At 44.3% G+C, this 21,523-nt stretch overlaps 1 protein-coding gene across 1 annotated transcript; it reads right to left on the reverse strand.

The window, feature by feature from the left end:
• Positions 1-11,169: 11,169 nt before the first annotated feature.
• Positions 11,170-18,384, reverse strand: MDK (midkine). The gene is made up of 5 exons (XM_073541679.1): positions 18,207-18,384; positions 12,949-13,028; positions 12,546-12,707; positions 11,794-11,949; positions 11,170-11,588 (listed from the first exon to the last, which is right to left on the reverse strand). The coding sequence occupies exons 2-5, from the start codon at positions 13,025-13,027 to the stop codon at positions 11,563-11,565; spliced, it is 423 nt and encodes a 140-aa protein (XP_073397780.1). The 5' UTR covers position 13,028; positions 18,207-18,384; the 3' UTR covers positions 11,170-11,562.
• Positions 18,385-21,523: the final 3,139 nt, after the last annotated feature.

Here is a 21,523-nt window from a genome sequence, read left to right on the forward strand (position 1 = left end):
TATGTGGCGTCCGCTCTTGCTTTTAGTTAGTTACCACTTTTTTTTTTTTACAAACATGCCTTTTGGAATATTAGAGCTATACAATACTGTGCAACATCCCCCCCCCCCCCCCCCAACTACGTAAAACTTTTGCAAATTAAAAATTGCTTACCAAACTATTAACACTTTGCTAATTGATAAAAATAAAGTGGATAAACAAAAGTCTAAATCCCATCAATATTTGGTGATCACCAAATCAACATCATCCTTTTTTTTTCATGAACTGGACATCTTGAAACCCCAGTCTGCTGCGACGACTTTGCTGATGCAGTATAACTACCTAGTGTCTTGCTGCTGAGCTCAGGCTTGCTATGGTGTGTGATCTGTGACATGAAACTGTTATCCACAACCTCCCCCTTTGTAGCAGTTTGGCCATTCCTCACCCAGTTGTAAGCCTCCTACACAGCTGTTTCTGTTTTAGTTCATGACCGTTTCAACCCATATATGACATTGATGATCATTATCCCCTTTTTTTGGTAATAATGGGTTACTCCTACGACTGATTATAATCCTACTAAATCCCTGAGTGAACAAGTGTGCAGCATCAAGTCTTCTAGGTCACACGGGGTCCCCAAATACTAATGGGATTCACATTTCTCTTTTGTTCAATCACTTTTGTACTTTGTTAATTGGTCAAAATAAGCTCTTAACATTTCTATTTTTGAAAGCTTTTTACGGTACTTTGCATTTTTTTTCCCCCACACCTGCCTAAAACTTTTGCACAGTACTGTAATGTTCCAGTATCCTTCCAGCATGCACTGTGGCATCAGAAAATTAGCTAGTTAAATCATTTTTTATTAATGCATTTGTCAAAGTTTTATTTTCCCCATAATGCAATCCTTTATTAAAAATTCAAAAATAAACCTCTTTCAATTTTCACACTGGCCTGGCCCCTGGGGTTTTTTTTTTAGACTCAAAACTTCCTGTTTAAAAGAAATGGCACATGTACATTAGTTGCAATAAACAGACTGACTCTATCCTTTGTATTGGAGCATCTAATGAGCATGTGTAAAACTTATTGTGGAGGAGGTGAGCTGTGACATCACCTATTGTGATTGGTGGGATCCTCTCATCAGCTGTGTTAGCGGTCATTCTAACCCTTCCTCTGATGATAATGAGACAGCTGAAAACTGATCATGGAAGGACGGGTAGTATGAGTCTAATAGAGCCTCATTGGCCAGTTTGAAAATTGCAAGATTATTAAAAAAAAAAAAAAAATAATAGCAAAGATTGGTATATGCAAAAAAATGTATAAACAAACACATAAACCTGATTTAAACTATATTTTCTGATGCAATATTCCTGTTAAAACAATACCACTTTTGACCGCCAGGTGGAATTATAGACAAGACATCAAAAAAGGTGAGTGCAAAATAGCACTTGTTTAACATACATTCGAATCTAGCTGCTGCACTTAGTCTGCGCGCTCACCCCTCTTTCCATTTTTTTTTTTTTTTTTTTTTTTTATTACCACCAGGTGGCGGTATTGCAATTGATGTTTATTACATGGTAGTGGTCAGATTTGACCCCAGGGTGCCAAAGGTGGAGCCCCATTGAGCATGAGAGCCAGCTTTATATATTCCATCCCATATATATCACACGTGGCCAATATGCAATTCCAACATTTTTACCCATGACCTATACGAATAGCAAATATATAGGAAATTCCCAGGGCAAACCTGCCGGCAGCGTTCACGTGTGAACTTTTAGACTTGGTAAAATCTGCAGGTCTCATGGGTTAGAAAATGACTCTTCCAAGAAGAAAAAGCACAAGGCCCAACTTTGGTCACGTCAGCAGCAGGAACAGCAGCTCTGGAGCACAAACTGCTGCTGCAATGACCGGAGAAATTCCGCGCCGGGAACATTCCCGTTACCAACATGTCAGATATAGACTGCACTGTGTCCTCATTTTGTCTCTAAGCCGAGTCCCAGAGATGGCCGCCAGATCAAGTGGCTTTGAGAGAATTGTGCCGGTTTTTGTCTGCAGCCCCCGCAACAAAGTCTGCAAGGAGCAAAATCACCGGTATTCTAGGAATAGCTTCACATAGACCGAGATGAGTCACCAAAAACATGTCTGACAGATGAAAGCGATCCGGTCACCGCGTCCCTGTGGGCGTCTGGAGAAAGCGGACCATAAAAAGATTTAATGGCAGATTAGTAGAGAATCTCCAGAAGACGAAGGCATAAAAGCATCTCCTAGAGTATAAAGATATGAGGGCCGACGCATCGCTCGTGGTGATCTGTTATTCGTAGACTTTTTATCTTTTTAAATCCAAATTCTTCAAAAAGGTCTATGTGGTTCATGACTTTTGCACAAAATATTTTTCTTTAACTTTTTAGCACAAAAATTGTAAAGTAAGGCACAGTTAACAAATTTGCTGAGACCGCTGTAAATCGCAAACCCGGTCCACAATGACTAACCAAAAAAATAAATAACTGCCATATATAAAATACCTTCAAAAAACTCTACTGCACCGTCCGCCTTAATATATAGTGTACTCTATAGCCCTGTCCCATAATACATAGCATATTGTTATTCTGAAAAGTAAGGTCTGCTATTACATAATGTCCTCAGATGTTTTGTGTAGTGCCGTGACTTATTCATTTTTCCCCATATTCACTATTTTGAGCCATCTCATTACATAATGCCTACTTGATTTGTATAGCTACTTTTTAATGTTACGTAGTGCCCTCTCTTATTATGTAAAGCTTTGTCCTTCTTACATAGGGTCCTCTTGTTTCATATAAGTCCCTTTTTATATAGTGTCCTCCCTATCGTTATATATGAGATGGCTTTATACAGTGTATGCTTATGTTTCACACCATCCATTACTATATAATATCCTCTCTTAATATGTAAAAGTGCCTTCCCTTATTACAGTGTCCTCTTATGTTTAGCACTTTCCCTTATTACATTGCCTATGCATTTTGCATATCGCTCCTTCCCATATAATGTAGCATCCTCTCTTCTTATGTATAGTGCCTTCCCTTATTACATAGCATACTCCCATATTATGTATGGCACCTTACATTATGTAGCTTTTTTTTAATGCTTATTGCTTTCCATTATTACAGTGTTAGGGGAGAGGGGGAGGGTTAGAGATGTTGGTAACAGATGAATCCCTTGCTGCGTTTAGAAACCACTGGGTGCTGTACCTGCTGGTGATTACAGCTGACAAAGAAAAAAAAAAACGAGGGTAGTTTTTGACACAACCAACTGAATCAAAAATGTAAGTTTATTGAATCAAATTAAAAGTCCATTAAAAGTTAAAACCTCAGCACCACAGGTGTTAACTGTTAATGGACTTTTAACTTGATTCAATAAATTTAAAATTTTTATCCAGTTGGCTGTGCCGAAAACTACCCTTTTTTGTCTATTACAGTGTCCTTTCTTATTAAATATTAAACCATTCTTATGTATTATAGCGCCATTTATTCCATGGCGCTTTACATTGAAAGGAAAAATACAGGGCGCATCCACTGTGTAAAATCCGTATCAAAAAACACATTAACAGAGAAAAAAGGAAGGTGCTCACCTATTGGGGTTGTGAAGAAGTCACAACACCCATAAACGCATGAGAAGCAGCAGCAAGTCTGCACAGGGTCCTAGGACAAATTTGCAAAAAGCGGCGTGAAAGTGCAATGAGGACTGCGCTTGCTTCTGGTGGAGTACAAAGTTCTTTATTTAGCCAACGCGTTTCATGAGCCTACTGGCTCACTTCATCTTCACTTGAATCTGCCCTGATGAAGTGAGCCAGTAGGCTCAGGAAACGCGTTGGCTAAATAAAGAACTTTGTACTCCACCAGAAGCAAGCGCAGTCCTCATTGCACTTTCACGCCGCTTTTTGCAAATGGCGCTTTACATGTGAGGAGGGGTATACATAATGCATACAATTACAATAATCTTCCAGTACAAGTCACGACTGGTCCAGGAGGAGAGAGGACCCTGCCCGCGAGGGCTCACAATCTACAACGGGATGGGTGAGGATACAGTAGGCGAGGGTAGAGCTGGTCGTGCAGCGGTTTGGTGGATCAGTGGTTACTGCAGGTTGTAGCCTTGTAGGAAGAGGTCGGTCTTCCCAGGGGCGGACACAGACTGCAGAGGGCCCCTGTGCAAGAAATCTTCCCGGGCCCCAACACCCCCCAACACTGCAACAAATTTAAAGGGAACCTGTCACCCCCCCCCCCCCCCCCCCGCAGACGTTTTTAAGTAAAAGAGCCACCTTGTGCAGCACTAATGCTGCATATTGTCAAGGAGGCTGTTTCATTTAGGGTACCTTGCACCGCAGAAATAATAGTTTTTAAAATTGGTCAGACATACCTGATATTTGTCAGGGGGGCAGGTCTTTCCCCATCTGACAGAGACGCCTCAAATCCATCACTCATCTATTCCTGCATTGTGTCCCCGCCTCCAAATCTTTATTTTCAAATCATGGCGCCTGCGCTGTACTATGTCTTCTTGGTTACCGTCGCCAGTCCTCCGTCATGACATCGGCGGCCAGAGATCTGGCCCTGCAGTCGCTTATGGTTTATTCACACTGCGGGGCTAGGAATCTCAGGCTCAGATAACTACTGCACATGCCCAAGACTCTCTCTCAAAATCGGGACTGTCCCGCTGGGAGGTATAAATGCTCCCCACTATACATCTTGTACACGTATCGCTACACACACACATGGCTCCGCTCTGTACACATCACACACACGGCTCCGCTCTGTACACATCACACACACATGGCTCCGCTCCGTAAAACTCGTACACATGCGGCTCTGCTCCATACACCTTGTACACATGCGGCTCTGCTCCGTACACCTTGTACACACGTGGCCACGCTCCGTAAACCTTGTACACACATAGCTCTGCTCCGTAAACCTTGTACACTTACAGCTTTGCTCCATACACCTCACACGCGCGCGGCTCCGCACACCCACGCGGCTCCGCTCTGTACACCTCGCACACACAAACTTACCCTCATCCAGCACGATGACAACCAGCACAGCAGAGTCCTGTGTAAAACAAGGGCTAGGGCTGTGCACAGGACCTGTGATGAGGTCACAGGAGGGGAGGAGTCAAGGGTCACATGATCAGGGGGCCCCGACTCCTTCCCTCCCGTGACTTCATCAATTACAACAAGCCTCTTGCACGACCGCAGCACCAGCGTGCAGAAGAGGCTAAATTGTAGGTGCTGCGGGTAGAGGAGCGCATAATGCCGCCCCCTGCTGCCTGCCGCTTGAGCAGCTGGCTCAACTCAAATCATTATAGCTGCGTCCCTGCATGCAGTGGTGGAGGGGCCCCCTCTCCGGGGCCCCCGTTCAATGCACGGGCGGTAGGTTCGCCCCTGGGTCTCCCGGTTCTTTTTGAAGGTTTCCATGGTAGACGAGAGTCTGATATGTTGGTGTACACAGTTCCAGAGTAGGGGGATGTGCAGGAGAAAGAAAAGGAGATAAGAGGGGAGTAGAGAAGGAGATCTTGTGAGGATCGGAGGTTGCATGCAGGCAAGTACCGGGAGACGAGGTCACAGATGTATGGAGGACTCAGGTTGTGGATGGCTTGGTATGTCATGGTTAGGGTTTTGAAGTGCAGTCTTTGGGGAGCCAGTGCAGGGATTGACAGGGGGGACAGGTGGATTAGTCGGGCAGCAGAGTTTAGAATAGATTGGAGGGGTGCGAGAGTGTTAGAGGGGAGGCCACTGAGCAGGAGGTTACAGTAGTCAAGGCAGGAGATGATGAGGGCATGGACTAGGGTTTTTGCAGATTCTTGGTTGAGGAATGTACAGATCTGGGAAACATTTTTGAGTGGAAAGGGCTTGTATATGTGGCTTGAAAGAGAGATCAGTGTCAAGGATAACCCCGAGGCAGCGAGCTTGTTGGACTGGAGAGAGTGGGCAGTCATTTACTTTAATGAATAGTTCTGTTGGGGGGGGGGGTGTCACGTGAGATGGGGGAAAGATGATGAACTCTGTTGTGTCCATATTAAGTTTTAGAAATCTAGCGGGGGAAGGATGAAATACCGGACAGACATTGAGGGATTCTGTTTAGTAGGGAGGTGATACCTGGTCCAGAGATGTAGATCTGTGTCTCATCAGCATGGAGGTGATACTGAAAGCCATGAGATTCTATGGGCTGTCCGAGGCCGAAGGTGTAAATGGAGAAGAGCAGGGCCCTAGGACTGAACCTTGCGGGACTCCGACGGATAGGGGGCACGGTGAGGAGGAGGTGGTGTGTGAGTGAGAGATGCTGAATGTCCGGTCTGTTAGGTATGATTCAATCCAAGATAGGGCCAAGTCTGTGATACCAAGAGATGAGTCAGTAGTAATAGGGAATGGTCCACTGTGTCAAAGGCAGAGGACAGGTCCAGGAGAAGGAGGACAGAGTAGTGTCGCTTGGCCTTGGCGGTTAATAGGTCATTGGTGACCTTAGTTATGGCAGTTTCAGTGGAGTGGTGTGGCCGGAAGCCAGATTGTGAGCGGTTGAAGAGGGAGCAGGAAGAGAGGTGGGAGGATGGTTCAAGATGGACATGTTGTTCCAGTAGTTTTGAGGCATAGAGAGTGACATAGAGCGATAGCAAGATACAGAGGATGGGTTGAGAGGGCTTTTTGAGGATAGGTGTGTTTGAGCCATGTTTAAAGCTTGAGGGGAAAACACCAGTTGTTAGTGATAGGTTGAAGAGATGAGTTAGGGTTGGGATGAAGATTGTGGTGAGGTTTGGGATGAAGTGGGATAAGATTGGGTCAAGTGCACAGGTGGTGAGGTGTGATCTTGAGAGTAGAGTCGATCTTCTGTAATGGTGGAAAAGTTGGTTTTGGAGGAGGATGGCTGGGCAGTTAGTGTGAAGGGGTCTGGGGGTTGTCGACCAAAACTGCCTCATTTTTCAAGCAGAAGATTGACAACAGAGACAAAGTCTTCAGCTGAGATGAGTGGAGAGGGAGGAAGTGCTGGGGGACGAAGGGGAGAATGGAAGGTGTTGAATGACTGTTTATGGTTGTGAGACAGGGAGGATAGATATGAGAGATGAGAAGTAGGTTTGTTTAGCTGTGGTGAATGTAGCCTTGAAAGAAGTGAGGGACTGTTTGAATGTGATGAAGTCCTCATGGGAGTGGGATCTTTTCCATCTCTGTTCATCAGCCCGCCTCAGTTCTTTGGTCAGGCTGGTGTGCCAGGGCTGTCTGTTGATATTGCGAGCTTTATGTGTGAGAGGGGCAACTGATTCCAGAGCTGCAGCTATTGTATGTATAGTGGCAGAGGCATCTGCATTGTGTAGGGAACTTATGTCTGTAAGAGGGAGGAGGGATTCAGACAGTGAGTGTAGATCGAGGTGTTTAAGATTTCTGCGAGGGTGTGCAAGTTTGTGGAGTGGGGAGAGAAGAGAATGTAAGTAGGTTGCGGTCAGAAAGAGGAAGAGGTGAGTTAGAGGTTAGATAGGGAGCAGAGGCAGGTGAAGATGAGGTCCAGTGTGTGGCCATCTTTGTGAGTGGCTGCAGAAGACCATTGAGTGAGGAAGAAGGAGGACGTGAGAGATGGAAGTTTACAACAAAGAAAAAAACATGCTATAATGGAAGTTTAGTGGCAGCTGAGAGGGAAGTGTCAACGGGGATGTTGAAGTCATCCAAGATGATAGTGGGGATGTCGGCGGAGAGGAAATGAAGTAGCCAGGGGGTGAAGTGGTCAAAGAAGGGGGTGGCTGGCGCTGGGGGGCGGTAAATGACAGCTAGTTGGAGGGGGAGTAGATGCGCACTGAGTGCACCTCAATGAAAGGGAGGGTAAAAGAGGGTGGCAGTGGGATGTGGGTCAAGGAGTAGTCATCTGTCTGGAGAAAACCAACTCCTCCACCATGCTTGCTGCTGAGGCGGGGGGGTGTGGGAAAAGTGGAATCCACCATATGAAAGTGCAGTAGGAGAGGCTGTGTCAGAGGGGGTGAGCCAGGTTTTGGTGATGGCGAGGAAGGAAAGTTTGTTAGTAATAAGATCATGGATGTAGGAAAGTTTATTACAGACAGATTGAGCGTTCCACAGAGCTCCTGTTAGTGAGACTGGTGAAGTGGGGTATGGGCGAATGGGTATAAGGTTAGGTTATGGAAAGTTGTGATAGAGCGTGAATGGGAGGTAGAAATGACTGGGGATGTGGTGAGAATGGCCAGGATTTGGAGAGATATCACCATATGTGAGAAGGAGCAGAGAAATTGTTAGATGGGAGCAGGAGTGGGCATGAGGGGGCTGTCTGTGTTTGGAGACAGGATTGTATGTCGAGAAACAGATCTGAGGAAGAGGTGAGATGGATGGGGTAGGATTGAAGAAGAGATGAACAGTTCCTTGCTTGGTGTAGGGATTAGGGGGGTTAGCAGAAAGTGAAGGAATATAGTGGTGGTGAGAGTGAAAACAAACATTGTTTACAGTGACTATCCAGTTACCTTCAGTTCTGGATTAATTCATATCTCACACTTATAGGATACACACTAAAGTCTTGGCAGACTTGTGCTATGCAATATATTTGCTACAGAGTGCAATTAGGTGTGAAGTAGAGAGGAGTGGTCTATGCTCATCTTGGTCAGACAATTAAGAGTGGACCAGATGGATATGATCAAGCCAAAGTATAGCACCTTTCCAATTCTATAGCCTCCTCTTATATATAGCACCTTTTACTTATTACATAGTGACCTACCTTGTTATTTATAGACCCATCACTTGTTACATCGTGTCCTCTTGTGTTTACCGTCATCCTTTACATAGCATTCTCTTACGTTAAAGTGCTATTCTGTTATTACATAATGCCTATTTTGTTATATATAGTGCCGTCCCTTACTATATATTGTCCTCCCTTATTACATAGGTTTCTCCCTCATCATGCTGCATGGTGTTGTGTAATGGTTGATTCACTACAAATAAAAGTAGAATGAGAGGGTCTGGATTCCTTCCTTAAAAAATATATTACAGATTATGGGTACTAGATTCTGTGATGAGACGTTGGAATGAAACTAAAAAGGAGAAGATACAGATTAGATATTGGAAAAAAAAGTGTCAGAGAGGGGAACAGGCTGCCATGAGAGGTGGTGAGTTCTCCATTAATGGAAGTCTTCAAACATAGGCTGGACAGACTTCTAGCTGAGATGTTTAGTGAATGGTTTAGTGAATCCTGCATTGAACAGGGGGTTTGACCCTGGTGGTCCCTTTCAACGCTAACATTCTAGGATCCAGGAAAGCAGTCTGAGTTCCTACGTGGAGGAAACTGTGTGTTGTGTCTGTGAAGGTAACGTGTGGACTGGCTGTAGGGATATCATGCTATGTAGGGGGGATTGGGAACTTCATACTTTGGGGGTTATGAGGACATTATACTATGTGCATGGGGACATAATTGTGTGTGGGCTCTGTGGGAAAGGGACTGTGATGACATACAGTGAGGGCATCATTGTGTGGGAGTGTTATACTGTGTGGACTTGCTGTGGAGGTTGTTGTGTTGTGGGGCCTAAAGTTCTGGGGAACTGTGGATGGGGCTGCTGTAGTCACATCTGCGGATAGGATAGGTCCTTCTGTGTAAAAGGTGAGGGATTAATGTGTAGCTGTCCCACTGCTGTATAGAAAGTTTTATTTGAGAAAGGGCTCAGTACGGACCCGAAATGTGTAATAGACTATTTGAATCACAACTACACGTGTGTAACTATTCCTTCTATACAGCTGCGAATAAGCTACATTTTAATTCCTCAACTTCCATTATTATCTGGCATCCTAGCCTCTATAAATACCGAGTGCCCTCTCCTATGTGTAGCGCCATCCATTATTGCATCGTGTTTTCTCATTAAGTAGTTGACCATTATATTGTCCTCTCTTATTGTGGATAGGCCGTGTCCTCTCATGTGAAGTGTCACCTATTATATAGTGTCCTCCCTTGTTAGGTATAACATTCTCGTGCCATATTGGTATCTCATTATATAAAAGTCCCATCTTTACATGTTGTCCTAAAAAATATTATATATATATTCACCATCTTGTTATTACATAGTTTCAGGGCTTGTTATAAAGTATATTGCTTTCCTTTTCCACCCAACAGTCTCCAATCCAGTGAGAAAATCCTGACTTGGGGCCATGTCCTGCTGTCCCAGGAGATTGGGTGAATGACTCAGGACCTAGATGTAGTTTAACATAATGGTGGAGCAAGAAACCATCGGATCTCTACTCCATACTTCAGTTTCTGTAGAGACTTAAGGCCCTAGCGGGACCTCCATGTCACAACTTGAGGTTCTCAGAACATGCGATTGGGCATTAGAAACTGCCACCAGTTTAGTTGGTGAAGCAGGAAAATGGCAATGTAAAGGCCATGGAGGGGGAGGGCTATGATCATACACTGTATGGGAACTGTGGGGTCATTATACTATATGGAGGCCAATGTACTTTAGGTGATGTAGGTTTTGTGAGGGAATTATATTATGTAGGGGTTAGAATGTAAGCCCACAAGGGAAATCAGTGGTGCTCTAAAATAGAGGGGGGGGTGTAGGGGCATTGGACTGTTGGAAAGGGGGGATTTGGGTCAATTTGGGAATTTGCCGGTGGGTGCGGCAATGTGGCTTGAAGACTGGGGGGACATTTACTGTGTGTGGGGGAACTGTGAGGGCATCATGCTGTGTGTGTGGTGGGCACTTTGGGAGCAAAGAAAGGGGTATCGTACTGTGTGGGCACATTAATGGGCTTTACTAGGAGCATTATTTCTGTGAGAACACAAAGAAAAACTGGTTGAGGTTTGGAAAGTGACTTAGAATAAAATCAGAATTGCCATGACACACAGTATGTGTCCATCCATTCTAAATATACATACCTCCCACCATTGGAAATGTCATTTTATGTATAACTCTGCCATGTGGGAAAAAAATGTGGTCCTATCATTTGATGACCAACTATTTTTGGGTGACATGACACATTAGGTGACTGGGGGATCCACACAAACTAAACTGGCCAGGGACCTGACCTAAGCAGAGCCAGATGCTTGACAAATGAGAACTTTTCCCAGAACAGCAGGTTTCTATAAGGTTCCAGGCTGATTCAGCACGGGAGATTTGCTGACTCTTTCATTAGGCCGGGAGGTCTCACATTATTTCAGGGCCTCAAAGTGTAAATATATGGCAAGAAAGAAATGCCAAAACACAGCTACAAATCCAAACTGTACATTTATTTAAAAACAAAGTAAAAAGCCAAAAAAAAAATGTCCTAAAAAATACACATATGAAGCCACATACAGTACAAATAAGGAGGTTGTAGTTTATATACTTGAGGGACAATGTCGGCAGAAATCAGACAAGACCGTAAGATGGAAGCAGGGGGACGTGGAGGACAATTTAAGTTCGTAAGAGGAGGGAAAGACTTTTTTTTTTTTTACACTTTTTTTCTTTCTTCCTAAAGACATTAGTGATTAAAAAATAAAATATTGAGAATGGGACAGAGTGCATGGTGGAGACAGGTTTTAAGAGGCTTCTGAAGATTCCATTATTTTTGAGGGTGCTGAAGCCATGGGACCATTCTTGGGGTGCCAGCTGCTCACATTCTAGTCCTTTCCTTTACCTTTTTTGCCTGGAGGAAAAATACACAAAAAATATTTGTGCATTTAGTTTATAAAGAAATTCTGCCACCAAAATACAACATATCACCACCACGGTTCATATAGGTTAATGAGAAGCCTCTTTGATTAAGGGGAAGGGAGAGAAGATGATACATTAAAAGCTGGAGAAGATCAAAGTCACCAAGACCTTCGAAGATCATTGACTATCTGGCTCACCTTTGGTTTTGGTCTTGATGGCACATGGCTTGGTGGCTTGCACGGCTTGCTTGCACTCTGCATCGAAGAGGGCCTTCTTCAGGGCCCCAGAACGGCTCTTCACACCAGTTTCCACGTTACATTCTCCCCAGTTTTCGAACTTGTATTTGCAATCGGCTGCAGAATGCGAGACACCGGAAGAGAAGCTATACTGGTTTCTAATGATGGAGTCGGTCACTTCCATGTACACAGCCCTGATGAATAATTATACCTCTGCAAACATCTACGGTAAATTCGAACAAATCTGAGGCAATTCATACAAGACTATATCGCTTCCGGTGGATGTGCCATTCGCCTATGCTCCAATATCGCACATCGATGCAAATCACTATCCAAGGAGAAGGGCTTAAATCTGTGCATTCTCCTTCCGATACAAACGTACTAACCGGAATGTAAAAAGTAGCGTTGAGTCACACTAAAAGACCTCTCTGCTACATAAAAAGACACCGGAATTTAAAAAAAATATATATATATATTAGGTATGGGAGTTACATTGACCCACCCAGTACATAATACTCCAAAGCCACCCAGTTTTTCATGTGGTTTTGCTAAACCCTGCCCCTACCACAGACAAGTTTGCAGAATTGCCCCAGCAAAATCGGGACAGTTGACTTGGATGCCTTTATAGAACTTTATCCTGCAATGACTGACCTCTTTGTTATCGTGAAGTTTTTTTAATGTAAAAATGTACCGTAATTATAGATCTTTCTCACCTCCAAATGGCTTCTTCCAGTTGCAGGGGATCTTGCACTTAAGCTTGTTGGTCTCTTCTTTGCATGTTCCCTCCCGGGTTCCTACACCACAGTCTTTGCTATTAGGGATGCAGCGACTCCACTTCCATCCCACGCAGTCCGATGCGCCTTTCTTGCCTTTTTCTGATGATGTGAATGAAAAATGTGTAAGAACCCTGGAGACAATTTTAAAGGACGTAGGTTCTTAAGCCAAAATCTAGAGAGTCCACCTAGATAGAGTAGCTAGATTCCCTGAAGGGGCAGCGACAGATGGAGGCCAAATGGCCACTTTTGATCACCGTCTTACTACGGATGCACAAGTCAGGAGCTTTCACCATTGTACACGCCAATCGTAAAGTGATAGTAAAATTACTAAAATTCCTACCTTTTTTGTTTTTAGCAGCCTGAGAACTCACAGCCAGAATTGCCACCAAGACAATGACACACAAAGCTCGCAGGTCCATCCTGGGTGAAAGAGAAAAAAAAAAAAAGTTAGTTACAAGTGAACGTGAAAGTTTATAATTCATAAGCAAGTGTCAAAAATCAAACACTGTATAAAATGTAACATCTAATGGTTAGAAAATTCCTCGGGAACGATATTCCTGCTGTGATCCCTGGTGATCGTCAATGATCTGTAGGGCAGTAGCTGTTTAATTTTCCTGCAGTGCCACCACTGTTTAAGTGAGGTATTACACATTTTAATTTAAAGCAATGGGCTGTAAGTGCAACACATGGACACTGGGTCCTCCAGGAGGGAGCGCTCTGTAAATGACAATAAGATATGTGAAAATGGGCCTATTAAGGAAATTAATGTAACGTTTGTTCAGCAGTTGACAAGTAAATACATGGTTGGTGATCCAACAGCAGGACATTTGCAAATGAAAACCTTTCTGAAGTGACCGAATAGGCAGAAGCCGATTCCCCAGCCACTTGTAATCACTTAATGTCATGGATGAGGAAGCCATTGCAGCCTTGTTCCTGCCCTCCAGGCCTAGCATCTAAGAAACACTTTACTCCAGTGATTTACAACAGAGGCCTTTTGTTCTCCATCATAGACTGAATGGGAAATCTCATGGAGAGGTACTTATAGCTGGTTGACGCCTCCTACTATGTATGCAGGGTTTACATAGGGCTCCATCATTGTTTACCAACCCAAGAATAGCCCTTCAGGATCTATAGCTTGGGGTAATATTTCACTTAAAGAGGTCTAAGTCCTCTTGCTTAAATGGGTAACTTTACAAAACACTTGTAAAAAGCAAACATCTGTGCCATTTACCTCTTATTAAAAATCCTCTTCACGGTCAAGAACGGAAGGGGTTTAATTCTGTAGTTTACAGCTCGATGCCTGGCAGTGCACGGCTAAAGGTCTTCGTTTTAGAGCCCCTTGGATCAAAGGATCTCGCCAGCGTCCCTGCGCTGCTCACAGGCTGCCGAGGAAAATCTGCATTTTCTAACAGCATGGGAGAACGCAATTTGGGCGCAGTTTGACCACGCCACCCCGGAATGCCGCGCCGCACCCGCACCCAGCAACTGGGAAGCAGATGAATGGACAGTCCTATGCCAGGGACTTTAGTCCCTTCTATAAACTTCAAATATTTTTGTTTTTACTTTGATGAAATCTTTATTGCAATCAGGTCCCATGCCCGTGGGACCCCCAGTGATCAGCAAAACAGTCATTTCCCTCTCTGGAGCCCCCACTCCTCCTGTCCTGGACACATGCATCCTTGGCGCTGCATTGTACTGCAGATTATGCCCAACTGGGGTCTACAAAGGGCTCATGGGCCAAAGTGTATGGGGGTAGTGTAGTGAAGGGGCAGCAGGGAACCAACCAGTGTCCCTGCCAATGGGTGGAGGTCACAGAGATCCCCTGATCACATATTAAAGTCCACCAAGTACAAGGGTAAAAATCCACCTGTTGGCTCCACATTCATCCAGAGATGCAAAGTGGTCATCAGCCTCATCAGAGATGGCCACGGTTGCATGCATTTCTCCCCATAGAAGTCTATAGGAGTCACAGAGAGAGCAGAGTCCTGCAGACAATACTAATATCCAGTTTAATTACCAACATGCCTTATAAAAATATACTAGAAGCTCAGATCAAATGGACGACCCCCGAAAAGTCACCCCCTCCCTTGTTTTACATCCTGGTGGTCCAGTTCTGCTGACAGCTGGTGGACATGGTTTCCTTCTATGCCCTATACAGTGCTGGGTTAATAGCCTGAGGCACATTCCAGCCACAGGACCAAGCATGGTGCTTTCCCCCAGGGGGAAAATTCCTACCTGGGGCCTTTACTGCACACTACAACCAGTCATGTGCTCAAGATCCTTTAATCCTACTGTCACCCAGAAAATCATTAGTTCATAATGGCAAAAACAGCTCTGCTGTATCTGAGGAACTCAACTCTGCTGCATTCACGGTGCAACATCACTATATACAAACTTACCATGACAAACCCCTTCATCATAGTGCATTTTTGATGATGCAGAGCTGAATGTGTTTCTTTTTTTTGTGCACCGCTGTAACAACGGAAAATGCACAATGATTCAACCATTTGCGCTGACAATCTCAGCTCAGCTACATCTGTATATAATGCATACAGAGAAGTATCCCAAAATCACAGCTTCAGATAAAAAAAAAAAAGTCCGCTCACATGTCAGCTATGACCAGTCTGAAAAGCCAGGATGCCAACCAGTGCCCATTACAGAAGGTTACCCACCATAGTAACTCCTGAGCCCCAGTACAAAAATTGGTAACAGGGTCCCTGGTCTACCATGTGCCATATTGGGTGTTCTCATGAAATAGAGGGGTCTTTCAGCATCATTTGTTCTTGTGGTATATCCTTGTGTTAGTTTTATGCTGTCCAGTTCTTGGTTTTCCTGGAGAAAATGCCATACAACCCAGCTCTGCTAGGGCAGGTTTACTTGTGTATTTGTTATGTGACAGGTAGCCTAGGTACACTCTGGAGATGTGGCCCAGGTTCCCTCCACTGGGGTCACTTGCAGAGGTCTCTTGCATCAGATTGGATCTCTGAATCCTGTGGTGCTTGACCCTCGTAAACAAAACTGCCATCTGCCTCAAATTTTCCTGAGAAGGTCCTACATTTTGAAACTCAATCTTGGCAAATTGGGAACATACTAGGCTGAAAGAAGGCAGAGTTTGTGTAAACCTTTTCCCATAGATACCATTCTTGGGCTGGGCGTTTGACTTTACCAGGAAGGTTTGGAGAGCTAGACTTAAATGTCTCTATTCCACCATTAATCTTGGTCTGCATGCTTATAGTGTCGTAACAGGCACCTTGGTCAGATGGGGCAGGATGTGTCACAGAGGGGAACACAATCTCTGCGGGTGTCTCTGCCAGAGGGATCTTGGACCACCTATAGGGAATAGAAGAGAAAACTTGCCTCGTAAAGAAAGCATTCCTATAATTTATGAGTGTGTCTCTGAGAAAGATTGAGCTCCAAGGAACAGCAAGGTAAACCTGACAACTGAAAAAGTGGACAAGTGGTCGCCAAGAAGGAGGCGAGTGTCCGCTGCCTGAAGAATCTCACGGCAAGGACAGCCAGACCCAAGAGAGACTGCTGGTGTAGATGGTGTCCCAGCACCAGGGCCTGAATTATAAGAAGTGTGACCAACATGGAGGAGGATTTAAAGAATGACCGTCCAAAGGATGGACCTCCGAGAGATGAGGCCCAGTGTGCATGTGAACTAGGACTGTACACATTGTTCAGGAGCACTTAATGATGGAGCCTCCAATACGAGTTACGTTTTGCCATAAATGAACACTGGCCGCTCCACCAACTGCTTGGGTTATAAAGGGGGCCACTGCTCACCATCCTTGGGACCCCAACATATAACTTTATATGTTTTCATCTCGAATCTCTCCATTTATATCTCCTCTATCACAGTTTATACATCTGCACTTCTCGCAGTTGAGGCTTTTAGAAGTGAACTCTTATAATGGCCTCGATCTTCGGTTCTCTTTTTTTCCCCTCTTAAAGTCAATAATCTAATGTTAGCATTGGCCGAGAGCCACAACTTCTGGGGATTTAAAGCGCACACAGGTTCAATCCCAGCATTTCATGTCGTGTTCACGTCTCCAAATTCAGGATTACGCATTAATTGCCCAATTAACTTTAACAGGATCGTGGTGCTTAAGGAAATGGGGAACTCTCGCTCGTCAGGGATTCCGCAGGTCGAGAGCTTTTGGATGTCGGTCAAATACAGCATAATAAAAGCTGCATAAATATTTGAGAAGCCACAAGAGAGGGTTTAATGGAGTTTAATGGAGTAGGGAAGAGCCGTGGAGGTTAACAAGAGAGGGACGAATACGTAAGAGGCCAGGAAACTAAGAGAAGGTGAAGATTTGCATAATGATATTTTGAAGCCAATTTAATTTGGGCATTTGTTGTCGACTTATAAGTGACCTCGTTAGATTAAAGAGCAAAAAAAAAGAAAAAAAAAAAACTTCCAAAAATGTTCAGTAAAATTGTCCTAAACTACACAGTTTATCACCCATTATATACATGGTCTAATAAATTCTGTCACCGTACTCGAGGCTGTTGTCAGACCTGTCCCAAAATCTAGACATTGCCTTCAATTTGCTGTACCCTAGAAGGTATTTTTACCATAAAACGTCTTAAATCAAGAAATATATATCATTTTTTATTCGACTACTGAAGTGAATTTTTCATGATAATATAGCAATTTGAGAGACAGCAAATCATGATAAGGAAAATTTCAATATAATTTGATAGTTTAAAAAAAAATTTTGAAAAGTTTTTTTTTAAATCAGTGGCTATTTCAGAAGTTGATTTGGTCGCTAACTCCCCGGGTCGTTGTTGTCCTCTACAACTGGGAGTGAATTTATTCATATGCTCCCCAGGGTGCACTTTTTGGATAAAGTAGATGGAATTTGAGGGGAACATTCTTTTGTAGGTACCGGAATAAAGAAAGTTATTGTCCCCTCGCTGCATAGGAAAGGATCATACTGATTTATGAATTATACGACTGCTTTTGTCATTTAAACGATGCCAAGGGGCCTTTACAGGGGAAGAAAGAAGGGTATGGAGAGGAGGGGGACGCGTTCCAACAGACAAAGAGAACATTATTAAATATCACAGAACTTTTTGAATATAAAAACTTTCAGAAGTTTTCCTTCTCGGCTCCACCAGCTCTTCCATCTCCTGCACATGCCAGCATCCTTCATTATCCCCTTTATTTTAATACTCATTGACCCAAAAACTCATATACTAACTTCCTGCAGCAATTTGGGGGAGGGGGCGATTTGTGCATCTCTGGGGTTAAGACCCTTGTGACCTTGAATAAGTGGCTCTAAGGTTTGCTGGTCGTCTTGGGAGGAAACATCTTGTTCAGGCAAGTTACACATGCATTCATCTACATGCTAAAGAGATGGATTCCTTTAGTTTGTAAGATCTAGGGGCAACGAAACCATCGCCAAAATTTAAGTATATTCCGAGGACCTACAAGCCCTTCACCCATGAGAACCTTGTAGGATAAAAATTTTCTACTACATCCAAAGACTTGACTTCTATTGCTAAAGAACTAAACTACTTCTAAACTTTTTCAAAACTTTTTGCACCCGTTCTGAGTTGCCTTAGAACAGAAGTAGAGGTGATTCCTACCTGTGCCCTGGCTTTAGTTGCAGCCTCCTGGTCCTGGTTGATAGGTCGGATGGAGTAGAAGTACAAGGAGCACAGTGTTCTTATCTCTTCCTTTGTGTTTCCCAACTAGTTTCAGCTAGTCGGACAGAAACCTTTCAATTATCTGCTCAGCTGACACCAGTAGGGAGTTTTCCCAAACTCTGCCCAGCTCCAACCCTCCCCCTAAAGTATAAAGAAGAGGGGAGGAGGTGGTGAAAGAGGAGGGGTGGGCTATGCTAGCCATTTCACATTAGCCAGCTGCACCAAATCTGGACTCTGCAAATCTGGGGATTTGGCTCTTTACCTAGAAGCCTTTAGTTGCTGTGTACTGGAATGTGTCAAACTTGTGAGCCCCCTTCTCCAAAACTGAGGACAATGGGGCAAACAAACGTTAACCTCTTAGCTACAAACCAATGACTGTCTCAGACATCCATATTGAACTGCGTTTTACTTTTGCATTATGGCCCCACACAGCCGAGAGGTTTTACTGAACCAAACGCATCACCATAGAACCCTATGAAGTCAGTATTGTTTGTCGTGGTGTGGTGGGGCTCAATGTGTCACCTCTGTCATATGGACACAAAAATACAATAAAAAAATAGGGGGGGTCTTTTTCAGCACTGTTTGTATCGGTTGTGTTGTGTGTCCCCTCTGCACCCTCTATAGCTATGCCATTTGGGTGGTCTCATCAAGACAGTCACTGGAGAAGGATGTTATGGTCGGGAAAATAGAAGTAACAAGGCGATGAAGACGACCAGTAACCCGATGGCTGGATACCATCAAGATAATGGCGGAAAAGACCCTGGTGGACTTATCTAGGCTTCACAAGAAGGATCTTCCTACATCAAGTCGCCATGGATCAAGATTGTGCCAAAAACTACCTAACATCAAGACAACCCTTGCCCATATAGTCTTTTAAAGTATATGGATGTCTCTGCCCTCTGCAAATCCCTCGACTGGCTCCAAATTCACCAACGAATCCAGTTAAAATTACTAACACTGACCTACAAAGCCATCCACAACCTTTCCCCTCCCTATATCTCTGAACTAATCTCCCAATATCTTCCCTCACGTAAACTTCGATCCTCCCAAGACCTCCTTCTCTGCTCCACACTTAAGGGGGTTTTACACATAGCCATATCGCTAGTGATATCGCTGTAACATCACCGATTTTGTGACGTTATAGCGATATCGCTATGTGTGATACTTACCTCCGACCGGCTCCCCTGCTGTCCATCGCTGATCGCGCGAGAATGTCCGGCTCCATTTCTCGTCGGGCGCTTACTGCTGGGCTTCCTGTGGCGCCGACGAGCGACGTGTGGACGCGGGCAGGAGGACGTCAGGATCGCTGTGTGTGAAAGGTGAGTATCGTGCGCTGCGTCGCTGTGAGGTCTGCCTGTGTGACAGCTCACTAGCGATCATTTAGCGATGCACCAGCGATCCTGACCGGGTCAGATCGCTGGTGCATCGCTAAATGTAAAGGGGCCTTTATTCCTCACACAACCGCCTCCAAGATTTCTCCCGAATATCCCCTATCCTCTGGAATGCCATGCCTCAGCACGTCCGACTATCCACCACCCTCGGATCCTTTAAAGGGAACCTGAAAACCCATCTCTTCAGGAAAGCTTACAGCCTGCAATGACCATTCTGCCGCCTCACCACCGCCTGAGCTGCCGCCTCACCACCGCCTGAGCTGCTGCACCCCCGACCTTCTGTCTCTTCCCCACTATCCCGTAGAATGTAAGTCCGCAAGGACAGGGTCCTCTCCCCTCTGTACCAGTCTGTCATTGTAAATTTGTTTACTGTTAACGATATCTATAACTTTGTATGTAACCCCCCCCTTCTCATGTACAGCACCATGGAATTAATGGCGCTATATAAATAAATAATATTATTATTAAGTGGGTGAGCAAAATCAGGTCCTGTTTTTATGGACCTGGTCAGGCCATGTTATATGTGGTCACCTCATTATTTCAACGGGTACCATGTACTTACATCAAGCCTCTGCAGAGAAATTGCGGAACAAGTCACACTTTTGTTGGAAAACCATATTTTCCTTGGGGTTTTAAAAAGGGGGATCCCTCTGGTCCTGACCTGACTGACCGGAAAAGGCAAGAAATGCCAGCTTGGTCAATCACAGGTCATTATTCAGAGTGTCAAGCTGGATGGGTTCAGACTTTGTTGTCCAACAGAGAAATGACAATATATACCAGTAGGGGAAAGAAAATGTTGCAAATGAAAGCTTGTTCTTCGGTTTTTGTTTTTTGTTTTTTTTTTTTATTCCCTCTGAGGAAAAAAAACAATCACAAAAAGTACAAATGTCTTGTCTTGTGAAGCTCATCGGTGGACTGTGACATCAGCCGAAGAGCATCTGAAGACATCGGAGCTGGCTTTTTTTTTCTAATTTCTTTTCTCCCTTTAGTTAAGGTGGATGGCATGACCCCGGGCCCATGATCTCTGTCCTTGACCCCCGGACCATGATCCCCGCCCATGACCTCACGGTTTTAATAAATCCAGCGCTACAGATAATCTCGGACCTCTTCTTTCCGATTACCATCATGACCAGTTTGGAGGAACTCATCATATGTTAGTGTTTTCTCCCATATGTCACAGATGAAAAACAAAGGATTTTGCAAAACATAAATCCTTGAAAATTTCAGTTTTGGCCAAAAACAATCTAAAATCCTTCAAAATTAATCAATTTCAACTTTAGACTGTCCCCGAGGGTCAGATGTTTACCTGTATGGGTATCATTGTCTTTCCAAGATACAGCTTTAAGTGGAAACATTGGACCCTAAAAAGTCTCTCTGACAAACGCCCATGATTTACAGTGCAGCTCTGCTTTACAGACAGCCCAGCACAATCTGATCTCAATGACAAGACGATCAGATTGATCTGACCACACATATACTAGAAAATGTAACTTTAATGGACTTCACCCTCCGAACCCCTATATCCTCCATTGCAAATATCCACACCTGGGATCTGCCAGTCATGACGAACCAGATAATCGCGAGTCTGTAGGATTACTGTACATCACGATGGCAAGTCCGTACATGCTCGCTGCTATGAAGAGGAGCACTCTTTGTGGTCAGACTCAGACTGCCAGGTGACGGGAATTAGCGCAGTACGGATATGAAGCATTTAGTAACTTTTTTTTATTAAGAGACTGAAAATAATGAGAAACTTCAGTTTCCTCCATGCCACCTTAGAGTGATGCATCTGCTTTCTCCAAGGCTTTGGGGACCCTTTATGGGAAAAATCAGTGATGCACCCAAAGGGCCCAAGTTGCCCCAAAG

The sequence above is a fragment of the Dendrobates tinctorius genome, unplaced genomic scaffold (genome assembly GCF_039654945.1).
Source record: "Dendrobates tinctorius isolate UK_male_01 unplaced genomic scaffold, ASM3965494v1 ptg000124l, whole genome shotgun sequence".
NCBI lineage: Eukaryota > Metazoa > Chordata > Amphibia > Anura > Dendrobatidae > Dendrobates > Dendrobates tinctorius.

Coding starts and splice junctions, on each gene's coding strand:
- MDK (XM_073541679.1), bottom strand. CDS start 13,027: ATGGACCTGCGAGCTTTGTGTGTCATTGTCTTGGTGGCAATTCTGGCT. Junction 12,708..12,948: donor GGCTGCTAAAAACAAAAAAG/GTAGGAATTTTA, acceptor TCACATCATCAG/AAAAAGGCAAGAAAGGCGCA. Junction 11,950..12,545: donor CTGGAAGAAGCCATTTGGAG/GTGAGAAAGATC, acceptor CGCATTCTGCAG/CCGATTGCAAATACAAGTTC.